The sequence below is a fragment of the Arachis hypogaea genome, chromosome 10 (assembly GCF_003086295.3).
Source record: "Arachis hypogaea cultivar Tifrunner chromosome 10, arahy.Tifrunner.gnm2.J5K5, whole genome shotgun sequence".
Classification (NCBI taxonomy): Eukaryota; Viridiplantae; Streptophyta; class Magnoliopsida; order Fabales; family Fabaceae; genus Arachis; species Arachis hypogaea.
The window spans coordinates 100,543,782-100,557,217 of NC_092045.1; the positions used below are offsets into that span (position 1 = coordinate 100,543,782).

At 30.8% G+C, this 13,436-nt stretch overlaps 2 protein-coding genes across 2 annotated transcripts in view; one reads left to right on the top strand and one right to left on the bottom strand.

Annotated features, from left to right (window-relative positions):
* Positions 1–13,436, top strand: part of LOC112716128 (uncharacterized) — a 274,079-nt gene that overhangs the window by 212,177 nt on the left and 48,466 nt on the right. The window lies entirely within an intron of this gene.
* On the bottom strand, positions 9,798–12,453 carry LOC112716125 (aquaporin TIP4-1). The gene is made up of 3 exons (XM_025767977.3): positions 12,230–12,453; positions 11,844–12,085; positions 9,798–10,428 (listed from the first exon to the last, which is right to left on the bottom strand). The coding sequence occupies exons 1-3, from the start codon at positions 12,354–12,356 to the stop codon at positions 10,054–10,056; spliced, it is 744 nt and encodes a 247-aa protein (XP_025623762.1). The 5' UTR covers positions 12,357–12,453; the 3' UTR covers positions 9,798–10,053.

A 13,436-nucleotide genomic window follows, 5' to 3' on the forward strand; every position in this document is an offset into this window, starting at 1 on the left:
ATTCATTCACTCACTCTATCTCTCTTATATATCATTATCAATGATTAGTTACAAACTTGACAATCAAAACGTGTAACATGACATTCTTTAATTATAATTAAAATTAAATTAAAATTGAAATTGAAATATTAAAATATAACCATATTATATTACTAATTTAACAACTAAAATGTGTCAAATGACACTCATTAAAATTAAGAGAAAAATATTTTCTTCCAAAATTAATAAATTCTATTCCGACATCTTCTTATTTACCTCTCTTCCCTTCTCTATTTCTCTATACCCTTCTCACTCTATCTATAACTTATAATTTATATTTTATATTACTAATTTGACAAATTAAGATGTGTCACGAGATATTCTTTCATTACAATTAAATAAATTTTTTCCTCCAAAATTAATAAACTCCCTCTCTCTTTCTTCTTTATCTTTCTCTCTCTTTTCTCTTTTAATCTCTATTTCTCTCTACTTTTTTGTTCTACAAAAAATAAAATTAATAAAATAATATAATTTAAATAAATTTATAAAATTATAAAAAAATTAAATTTATAATTAAATATCAATAAAAATCATGGTTTTGAAAACCGGACCGGACTGGCCGGTTCAATCAGAATAACCGGGAACCGGTTATCTAGCCGATCCGGGTAACGTCGAAAACCGCCTGGCGAAAAATTGGTGAAAAAACCAGTCGAACCGGCAGTTAACCGGCAAACCGGAAGAACCGTCCGGTTTTTTGGCGGTTTGGTGGTTTGCAGCTTCAGATGCCAAACGACATCGTTTTGGCTTTTTAAAAAAAAAAAGAGAAAGGCGTACGCGAAAGTCCTAAGCTCCTAACCTAACCCACTATGCCACTAACCCCTTTCTTCCCCTTTCTTCCCCTTTCCCCTAACCTAATCTGAGCATTCGGCGCCAACCTCCATTCACCCACCAAGGCCACCATTACCACTCAGCCATCCACAGCAGCCGCGACCACCACCGGCCGAGCCCGCCTCCTCGTCGCCGAACGTCACCTAGCCCGCCTCCTCATTCGCCACCCACAACCATCCACAGCAGCCACGACGACCACCGGCCGAGCCCGCCTCCTCGTCGCCAAACGTCACCTAGGCCGCCTCCTCATTCGCCACCCACAACCATCCACAGCAGCCGCGACCACCACCGGCCGAGCCCGCCTCCTTCTGAATTCGGTAAGACTCTGTTCTTGTCTTCTTGATTTTGAACTTGCTTCCTTCTGAATTCTGATTATGATTTATGAGTTCTATGCTTCTTGATTTTGATTTTCTGAGGTTCTGTGAGCTCGCCTGTTCTATGCTGCCTTCTTGATTTTAGATTTTGATTTTCTGAGGTTCTATGAGCTCGCCTGTTCTATGCTGCCTTCTTGATTTATGTTTTTTATTTTCTGAGGTTATTTTGATTGCTGTTTCATTATTTTCATGATTGATGTTTTTTATTTTGAATATGTTATGCTGCTTCTATTTGCTGCTTCATGAATCATGATGAATATTTTTTGCTGCTTCTTATTTTAATTGCTATTTCATTATTTTCATGATTGCTGTTTTTTATTTTGAATATGTTTTGCTGCTTCTGTTAACTGCTTCATGAATCATGATGAATATTTTAAGCTGCTTCTAATATGTTTGCTGTTTCATTATTTTCATCATTGCTGTTTTTGATTTTGAATATGTTTTGCTGCTTCTGTTTGTTGCTTCATGATGAATATTTTTTGCTGCTTCTGAATATGCTTGCTATTTCATTAATTTCATGGTTTTCTGAAGTTGTTTTCTGGTCTTTGATTTTCTTATTGTTATAGATGGAACAATCACAAAGTAACCCACAGCCACAAGATAATGCTGTTCAAGATTCTCAAACTAGTTCATCCAGAGGTAAATCTGATCCAGGTTGGCTGTATTTTACAGTGAATACTTACAATGGGGGGATATATAGAATGAAATATCATCTTGCAAAAATTCCTGGACAAATTAAAGTTTGTAACAAAGTAACTGAAGATGTTCAACTTCAATTCAAAAGGCTTTTGGAGGAAAAAAATAAGGCAGAAAAAAAAAATATACAGCTAATTGTTATGATGTGGAAAGTGAAACACAAGCGGAAGAAGAGGGTGAAGCGCCTAATCCTGTACAACCTCCGGCTCCTGCAACAATGGGAGACAAAGGAAAGAGAAGAGCGATTGCTGCTACTCTAATTGGAAGTTATTTTAAGGAAAGGACTATGACAGGCTCTCAACCAACTTTGAAAAGTGTCTTGGCCAGTAAACAAGTTAAACACAAGGTTAAGTTGGGGCTTGCAAGATGGATCATTGATGCACAGATTCTATTCAATGCAATTCAATCGCCTTACTTTCAACCTGCATTGGACGGCGTTGCTGCAATTGGACCTAGTTTCAAGGGACCGTCATATGATGAAATGAGAGTTCATTTGCTGGCCGATCTTAAGAAGGAGTGCCAGTTGCTTGTTGAAGGTTATAGAAGCTCGTGGAAAAAGACTGGTTGTACACTGATGGCAGATGGCTGGACTGATCAAAGGCAGCGTACGTTAATTAATTTTCTAGTTTATTATCCTACTTGTATGTCATTTGTTAAGTCTGTTGATGCTTTTGATATGATAAAAACTGCCGATACCTTGTTTAAATTGTTTGCTGAGGTTATTGAGTGGGTTGGGTCTAGTAACATTGTGCATGTGGTTACTGATAATGCTACGAATTATGTATCTGCTGGAAAACTCATTCATGAAAAGTATCCAAACATTTTTTGGTCTCCTTGTGCTGCTCATTGCATCAATCTTATCTTGAAAGACATAGCAAGTCTTCCTCACATAGCTGACCTTGCCTCTCGTGCTTCAAAAGTGACTGTCTTTGTTTACAATCATATGATTTTCTTGTCATGGCTTAGAAAAAGAAAAGAGTAGAAAGAAATTGTTCGACCAGGAGTAACACGTTTTGCTACTGTTTTTATTACTTTGAAAAGTATATATGATTATAAAAAAGACTTGCAATCATTGGTGATTGACAAATATTTCACTTCTCATAAATTATCCAAGAGTGTCAATGGGAAGATGGTTAGTTCAATTATCTTGGATAGTAAGTTTTGGGAGGATTATTTTACTACTGTTATGCTTGTTGGTCCTCTAATTAAGTTATTGAGGCTTGTTGATGCTGATGAGAAACTTTCTCTGGGTATCGTGTATGCGGGCATGCAAAGAGCCAAAATTAATATCAAGACAATGTTTAGAAATAGGAAATCTGCATACACACCTTATACAAGTATCTTGAAAATGCAGTGGGATAAGCATTTGAAGCGTGACCTCCATGCAGCAGCATACTTTTTGAATCCAGATTACTTCTATAGTGAGGGGTTTGTTGAGAAGGCAAATATCTTGAGGTCTTTGCTTGATTTATTTGATATTGAAACTCTTTGCGATGAATCGGTTGCCGCAATGCAAGAGATACAATTATATCAAGATCGAAAAGGAAGTTTTGGAAGGGAAAGTGCATTGAAAGCAATTAATAGACTTGAACCTGGTAAGTATTTATATTTCTATGTTCAATTTACTTTGAATGTTTTTTAAATATTGAATGAGAATTGATGGTTAAATTTCATATTCTGGTAGGTGAATGGTGGAGGCTACACGGTGGGAGTGCTCCTAACTTGCAAAAAATAGCAATTCGTCTTCTTCATCAAACATCTTCATCATCCGGCTGCGAGAGGAACTGGAGCCTCTTTGAACAAATCCATTCAAAGAGGAGGAACCGATTAGAGCATCAAAGACTAAGTGACATTGTTTATGTCACTTATAATCTACGCCTTCAATCTAGAATGCATCGCAAGAAGAAGAATTATGATCCAATTGACATTCAAAGCATTGACACAGTAGATTTTTGGGTAATGCCGGATGAAGATGATCGTGAATTTACTAATGGAGACATCGAAGGCATTGAAAATTTAATTTATACGGATAATGCTATGCCTTCATATCCTAAAGGTGATTGAAAAAGCAAAACTTGTTTCATTTCCTCTCAATATTTGATATAAAGTTGTAACTTTAACTTTTTCTTGGTTTTCTATTTTATTTTATTAGATGGAAGAGATGTGGAACTTGATGTGGATTTTCCTAATGTTGCTGATTCTTCAAATACAGCTTCTTTTGGTGGTACTTCTGATGATGGTGGCTTTGGATTACCTGTTTATGATAGAGATGTTAGAACACTTAATGATAATTATGATTTTTGATGAGTTGCACCTTTGATTAGTTGAAAACTTGCTAGTAATTGTATCTTTTGAATGTAGAACATTATGGGTTTGTCATTATGTACGTTTTATTTTTTGTTTAGTTATAAACTTTGATGTTTGACGTTGTTTGTGAACCTCTAATATTAAGTAATGGATAATTTATCATGTGAAATATTAAATTTTATTAAGTTAGAAATTATTGAATTTATATACTTAAGATTATTTTAAGTTTTTTAATAATTTTATTTAATATTTAATTAAATCGGTTGAACTCCGGTCAAACCAGTGAACCATTGAACCAGTGACCTCATCGGTTTATTGACCGATCCCGTTCTAGCAACCTTGATAAAAATATATTATTCATATAAAAAATATTATTATTATATGTATACTTTTTAAATTTTTATCAAATTTTAAATTTTATCGCTTATCTTTCTAATCTTTATTTTTACTTCTCTTCCTTCAAATATTTATTTCATAGAATTTGGAGAGAATAATACTATTGTGATCAACAATTAGAATCAAGATTCAATTGTTTAAAAAAATTACTATTAAATTAATTTTATAACTATTAATATAATTTTTTTCTAATATCTAATTATACTTTTATATAGATAAAGAAAAAATATTTTTAAATAACAACCATGATATTAATTATTTTTATTTGTGCAACAAACTTAACACCTAATTAAATATAAAAGTATACATATTAAATTCTTTTAAGTTTTAGACAATGAATATTAAAATTAATTATTAGTAAAAAATTAAATTCTTTCACATAAAAATAATAACTAAAAAGTTTATTATTTAATTTTTTTATGTACGAAAATTCTGACCTTCTTAGTTAACGGGGACTTTTATCTCTTATGATTTTTTTATAAAAATAATTTGATTCTACAAATTTTTTTGCCATAATTTATAATATCAGAATAAAATTAACGTAATTTTAAAAAATTTATATTTCCATAATGTTATGAAAGATAAAAATACTAGTAGATAATCAAAAGTAGAGGCAATTTTTTTACCAGTCATACTACACATGCATTTAATTTTCCATCCAAGTTCATCCAAGCTGACCCAACACCAAAAGAACCAAATTCCATTAAGTGAGCATGTATTCACGCACCTAAACTCCCAAAACATTTAACATTTATTCGCGCCTTCCTTATGAAACAACGTTCCTTCTTCAACCTTGAAACCGTCACTGGAGAAGTTCAAATCTCTCTCAAAATCTCTCAAACCTCTATCGTGTTTTCTGCGGAAACTGCTCCTACTCCAGAATCGCGTCAAGCTTTCGAAAGGAAGAAGAAAAAACAAACAAAAACAAAAATAGAGACTCTGCAAGGTATGAGAAAAACTGTCGTTATTATGTTCATTTAATTTCTCTCAAAACTCGCGTTTCTCCTAGTTCGATTTAAGGTTTAGTGGATTGAGTTGCTTCATTTAGTAGATCGGCTTATTCTAAATCCATTTTTATTGCATAACTAGGGCATACGAATAGAAAATGTGTTGTTATTTTCTTTCTGTGATATATTAATCGGTTCATTGGTGTTGGTCATTTTGATTCACTTGATTGTTAGTGTGTTCAGTTGAGTCATTGTGCATGTAGAAATATTTTTCTTGATGATTAAATATTTATCACATTTTATTCAGTACATGAATATTATTCGGTTCATTGAAGTTGCTCATTTTGATTCACTTGATTGTTAGTGTGTTCATTTGAGTCCTTGTGCATGTAGAAATATTTTTCTTGATGATTGAATGTTTATCACGTTTTATTCAGCACGTGAATGTTGTTCAATTCAATAGAGTTGCTCATTTTGATTCACTTGATTGTTAGTGTGTTCAGTTGAGTCCTTGTGCATGCAGAAATATTTTTCTTGAAGATTGAATGTTTGTCACGTTTTATTCAGCACATGAATGTTGTTCGGTTCAATGGAGTTGCTCATGTGGATTCACTTGATTGTTAGTGTGTTTAGTTGATTCCTTGTGCATGCAAAAATATTTTTCTTGATGAATGAATGTTTATCACATTTTATTTAGCACATAAATGTTATTCGGTTCAGTGGAGTTGCTCATTTTGATTCACTTTATTAAAATGTGCATGCTTGTGTTTGTCAGTATATTGAGTGAATCATTGACCAAATTTTTTTGTCCTTACAGCAAAAATGAAGAAGACAATGGTGACAAAGAAGGAGAAGCCGCGCTATAACGTAACCATATGTACGAAATGAGAGACCAAGTGATTCGAGCATCTGAAGCAATAAGACTCCCGAAGCCATCTGCTACCCTCTCCAGCCCTTATTGTAAATTCACATCTGGGGATTTAGATAGTAAATAGGATATACTTTATTTGACTAGTTGTAATTAACACTCTTTTGTTTAACTTGTTTAAAAAAGAAAACACTGCTTCTTTCAATATATACATGTGAATATTAATGTAAATGTTATTGGAAATCTAATGTTAATGTATATATCTGATTTAAGATGGATTAGTCCTTGTCTTATTGGTTTGAAATGTTAATGTATATATCTATTGTAACTGTCTGGCTGCTGTTTTGTTCCAAGTTTGCAGTGAATGGAAATCAGGGTATTTACCAAACATTAATAGCTCTAAAAATCCAAATGAACCAAAATTAATACACTGGATGGACAAAAAAAGTGCATATATCACTATTAAAAAAATGTTTCTATCAGTATTCAGTTTCAAAACAGCTTTCTGCATAATGAACCAAACACGTTATTAAGGTGAATCAACTGTATAGTACTAAAGGAATGGAACATTATCCATTATATAAAATCAAATTCAAAACAGCTTTATGCATAATGAACCGAACACGTTATTAAGGTGAATCAAATGTATAGTACTAAATGCACATAATATTATCCATTATATAAAATCAAATTCAAAACAGCTTTCTGCATAATGAACCGAAAACGTTATTAAGTTGAATCAACTGTATAGTACTAAATGAATGGAACATTATCTATTATATAAAATCAAATTCAATACAATTGTGTCTACAATTTAGAGATTATCAATTCAATTCAATTCAGAACACTTACGTACATTCAATTCAATTCGATTCAAAAAATAATCTAAAAGAGTGATTGGATGGACTTTGAGAGAAATAAATTTATGAATCTAATACAAAAGACAGGGCCTTTAATATTTCATTTGGAGATGTTAAAGAATTTTACTTATTGGGAAGTTTGGAAAAGAATAGCAACACAACAAAATTCAATGAGAATAACGTGGCGCAACTCATAGAAACTAATTACTTTGACGCGCTTGCTCCTTGTGCGCATATAATAGAGATTATTTGCTATAAACTAGTGGATCACTTGGAATGGAGACTTGGGAGAAAAGATATATATTTGCAATAAACAGCTTTTTGCATAATGAAATGAACACATTATTATGGTGAAATAATTTTATAATATTAAATGAATGAAACATTATCCATTATATAAAATTAAATTCAAACAGCTTTCTTCATAATGAACCGAACACGTTATCATGGTAAAACAATTGTATAGTACTAAATAAACGGAATATTATCTATTATATAAAATCAAATTCAAACAGCTTTCTGCAGAATGAACAGAACATGTTATTATGGTAAAACAATTGTATCGTACTAAATAAATGAAACATTATTCATTATATAAATTCAAAACACATGTGTCTACAATTGAGAGATTATCAATTCAATTCAATTCAATTCAGAACATATGCATACATTCAATTCAATTCAATTCAATTTAACAATTGCATTCCATTTAAATCGATTAAAAAAAAATACAAACCACGTCCGCTTGATTCATTTCAGAAGAATAATCCAAAACGTTCTTATTCAACTGATTTGAAGTTGAATCATTCATTGTTTTGATAGAATATTGAAATCTGAAAACGAAAAGATAAATCCACAAAATCGATTAAGAAAACGAAGAAGAATAGGAAGAAGAAGGATAAGCAGCAAAGAAGAACAACGAGCAGAAGAAAAAAAAAAAGAAGAAGAACGATGATCAGCAGAGATTGCAGATCCAAAAATTACAATACAAATTGTTAACGTTGAAGAAGAGAAGAGGAAAATGAATGTTTACGTTGAAGAAGAGATTTATCTATTACGTTGATAAAAGAGAGAGAGAGAAGCGCACGTATATTTCACGTAATTTAGAAAGAAGGAAAAGACACGTTAACAAAAAATTGCTTGAATGACTTGGATAAGTATTTTATATGGATGTGGAGCATTATCAGTTTTTTAACCGATCCCAATTGAAATTGCAATTGATGACAATCCCGTGCCTTCATTTGGAAGGCAAAGGTTGTATGAACTTTGGTCCGTATGACCGTATCTCATGCACAAAGTGGCACCCAATAACTTTATGTTTGAATGATGCATCTATTGATGCGAAGAGTATGATATGATCCCGAAACTCTTGACAATAGGTGGTAAGCCTGGTAAGGTGACACCATGTGAGAAAGTTAGTTTCAAAAAGCTTTTTAGAAAGAGGAATATTGAAGAGTTTATTGCATAGTTATTAGAGTTGAACCGGTTAAATAATTGGTTATTAAATTATTTATTCAACTGGTGCCGTACAAGTTAATTGAACTAGTTAATTCGTTATAATTAAATAATTATATAAAATTAAATTTACATTCTCATTTTCATAATAAATATTTTTTTTAATTTTATTTTATATTAAATTAATTATTATTTTTAAAGTTTAAAAACTCATCAATTAGTTTATATTGATTATATTTTTCAAGTATTTATAGAGAAAAAAATAAAGAACATAATCATAGAAATAAAAAATATATTATAATTAATAAAAAATTCTTTTAAATTTATAAAACTAATATGGCTAATTTGAAAAACAGTAAGTATAGAACTAAAATTAAATTTAATAAATATAAAATAAAATAATTTATTTCAGGATCTTATATTATTAATATTAGTTAAACATTGAAATGGAAAATAAAACAGCTAGTGGCAAATCTTTTTGCATTGTAACAATGTAACATGTCTGAACATGAGAAGTCAGGTTCGACTTTCAATTCTGTAACTTTGAAATCCTTTTACTCCTTTTATGTGTCAACGTGATTTGAGAGTCCCCCATCTGTTTGTTGGTGGAGGATGATGCAGCTTATGCGGTGAGAGTTGCTGTGGTCTTCACCAATTCGTTATGAACAGCTGGGCTAACTAACTTTGTGTAACTAATAAACTATATAAACTATATGGTCTTACAAGCATATATACATCAACACATTAAATTTGGAAGATAGTAATTAATCATTAATAATGAGTTAGAATGATATTTCTGTAAAATATACATCCTTAACAATACTATTCGCTAATAGCAAAGAATGTCTACTTGACAGTTTTTAGTATACGCTAATTTATTTGTTAAAGAATAAGATTGAGTGAAAAAAAATTCATTAAATTTATAAAGAATATGTGTATGTATATGATTTTTTTTAGTAATTTTTTTTTTCTATTAATAAAAGAAACAATCTTCACTTTTTATTGAAAGATATAATGCACCATATTATTATCCTTCCTTTTCAAAGGAATGGAGCCGGTAATATTTTATATTATATATTCTTTTGTGTTACTAATACATAGCAACTCTAATTTTATTCGGGTTCATATCATTAATGAACTAATAATTCTACATAAAGAGGGCATTCCCAACATTTAGTTCACAAATTACACTAAAAACAAAAAAATTAGTTGAGGATGAAGAAATAAAATACCCCATAGATATGATAGAAGCTAATAAAAACAAGTTGAAATCCAAAATGTGATTAGTTTTCTTCATCAAGAGGGAGTAAAGTATGCGTACGGTCAATGAGAAAATGCTCGTAGATGAAGCCTGCAAGGCCTCCACCAATAAGAGGCCCAACCCAATAAATCCAATGACCGGTCCAGTTACCCATGACCAATGCAGGCCCAAAAGATCTTGCTGGGTTCATTGAGACGGCAGAAAAAGCTCCACCAGCGAGGATATTGGCCCCAACAACAAACCCGACTATTGTGGGCCCCTGTCCAGTAGGAACTCCCTTCTTGTGATCCACCATATTTCCATAGACAGTAAACAACAATGAGAAAGTCAACACTATCTCCCAAATCACTCCTTGACTGTACCCAACTCCACTTGCTAGAGTATGAACTGGAATTGCCTGCACATGCAAAATTTCATTCAGTAATTATTAATTAACACTTTGATGTTCTTTAATCATAATCATGTTGCACATGCAAAATTTCATTCAGTAATTATTAATTAACACTGTTCTTTAATCATAATCATGTGTGGTCCTACGATAATTACATGTTTCCATGTTCTTTTATATCTCTATCATTTTTTATAAATTGTTGTTATAATAATGTAGGTTAAACATATATTGCCTATCTGGATCCTAAGATATATTATAATTGACAATGTGAAATTCAAAAAAAAAAAAAAAATCCCTTATGTCTACTTGGCTATTTTTTATTCTAGCATATTATATGTACAAAAAAAATTATTATTTTGTATAGAAATTCGAAATAAAATACTAGTTTGTGTTTTGTCTGATATGATCTGCTACAAAATAGATCTAGAATTAAATTACTATAAAATTTTAAATATATTAATAGGATAAGTTTAAATTCACTAATTAGTTTTATTAGCTTATCAAACATGTCTAAATTTGTTAAAATATAAATAAATATATAAAAAAACTTTTCATCATTAACAAAGTTATTGGCTATTTTAAATTTATTATATTTTATTATAATACTTTTCTATAATTTAAATACTTTAAAAACTTAAAATTTTTGTAAACATTAAATTTGGCATATTATATATAAATATTTTTTATTAAAAAAAATTTAAATAATATATTTAATTTTTTATTTTTAAAAAAAATTAGTAGACTTTTTAATAAGTTTTAGATTAAGTCAGACTCATTAATATAATAGACCAGACTTATTACTTGAAAAAAAAAACCTATAGAAAGTGAAGCCTAACCTACCTAGTCTGATGTCACTCTTAATAGAAATATGTATTTGGCATGTTATAACAAAAATTATTATACAAAACAACGTAAGGTTAATTATTTTATTATGATTTATGTTAGGTTTAATTATTTTAATATTATGTTAGGTTTAATTATTTTAATGATTGATAATATATGTAAATTAATATATATAAATACAAAAGACATGACTGATTTTTTAAATTTTTAGTGTATATAGAGAACTTTTACCTTTTTGTCACCTTTATTTTCTTTTCCAGAATGATTAATTTTGTGTTCATATAACTGACTTTCATTAATGGTCTTCTATAAACTTTATATATATATACACACGCTACTGAGAATACAAAAGAAAACTCACTCATTAATTTAGTCATTAATTAGCAATATGTAATCTATATTCTATACAAATTAACTTGTAATCCGAAAAAAAAAACCTTGGAATTTTTATTTTCTAGTAAGTAAAAAGAGTTAGTTAGGCAAAAAAGCATGAAAATTGAAAAGTGGTTTACTAATTGAAAAAGACACTTTTGAGAAGAGAGGAATGACAGTGAAGAAATTGAAGTAGGGATCATTACCAGTCCCCCGGAAAGGTAGCAAAGAAGGTAAGAAGCTGCTGCAGATGCTACCAACTGATCTATCCAATAAAGGACCGATCGGACCACCGTGATGTGCCCGCCGACCAGCAGCCCAAGGGTCACGGCAGGGTTGAGGTGCCCGCCGGAGATATGACCGGATGAAATCATCACAGCCACCACAAATGCACTTGCCACGGCCACAGCAACCAAAGGCAATAGTGCATCTCCATCACTAAGCTTTTCTATATATTCAAGTTACCATTTTAAAAGGGAATCTTAAATATAATTTCAAGATTAACAAATCAAATCAAATTCTAAAAGCTAAGTTTAAATAATAACAAATTTATTATATATTCTATTGGTGGTGAAATGAAACGAGAAGATACCGGCGGCCATGGCGGAAGCAACGCCGGTGAAGACAAACAGGAAGGTGGCTATGAACTCGACAACGAGGGCCCGAATGCAATCGGGTTGGGTAGCCTCTCGGGTGGTCCCTAGAGCGATTTTCGTCATGGCGGCTTTTACTCCTTTCTCTACTGAGAGAATGTTGTTATGACTTATGATAGCTCACTCACAAACCATGAAGAATTGAAGATCATTGTTAGTTTATTAGGTGCCAGCTCAGCATCAGATATTTATAGTAGCCAGTTAGTGAAGAGTTAGCTAGAGACCTGATAACTTACTATAGTTAGAATTCCGTTAGTAGAGTGAGTTAGGATTAAGAAAGGTTAGTAGTTAGCTGAGTTAATTCTAGCTAACTGTTGCATATATAATGAAGCATTTGTCCTTAAACGATGATTCGGTCTCTAAATTAATTTACCAAAAATTGTGTTGGTCATATTAATTAAAAAGTACATTTGTAAGTCAAATTGATATTAATAATAATTTAAATTCTGATTGCAGGATGACTAATAAGTAAATCGAGTTTACTTGATATTTAACTCTTAATGATCATTAATCCTAAAATGTACTTCTTATCAGTTTTGTAATTCTCCATTATTCTTCCGTAAGTAATCTTTTATTTACGATTATTTTTTTTCTTTTTCTTATAATATTCTTCATTTCTGCAGCAATTTTTTCTAATAGAACAGGTATTTATAAAAATATATCCGTTGGAGAATAGATATGGAGGGATTTTTTACCCATAAGGACAAGAGACAGGGATTCGTTAATTAAACGGAGCGGGGCTAAGGGAATAAGACCTTATCCCACAGATATTCGTATAATACCTATTTGTGTAAAATGACAAAAATATCTTTTAAGATGTATTTGTTTATTGACACGAAATATTGAGACAGAAATATAAAGACATAAAATCGTATTTGATAAATAAAAATAGATAGAAATATTGTGTTCAAAGACATTAAATTAATATATTTTATATCTATCGTAACAAAAAGAATATAGAGATATTAACAAGAGATATAACTTATTTTTTATTTGTTCTTTCATTATTCTCGTTAAGTTTTTATAATTATATTTTTTATTATTATATTTTTCTTCCCAAATTTTTTGAATGAAAAAAATGAGAATAAATCGGATTTTCATAATTTATTCTAATTTATCACCAAACAAAATACAATAACACTAATT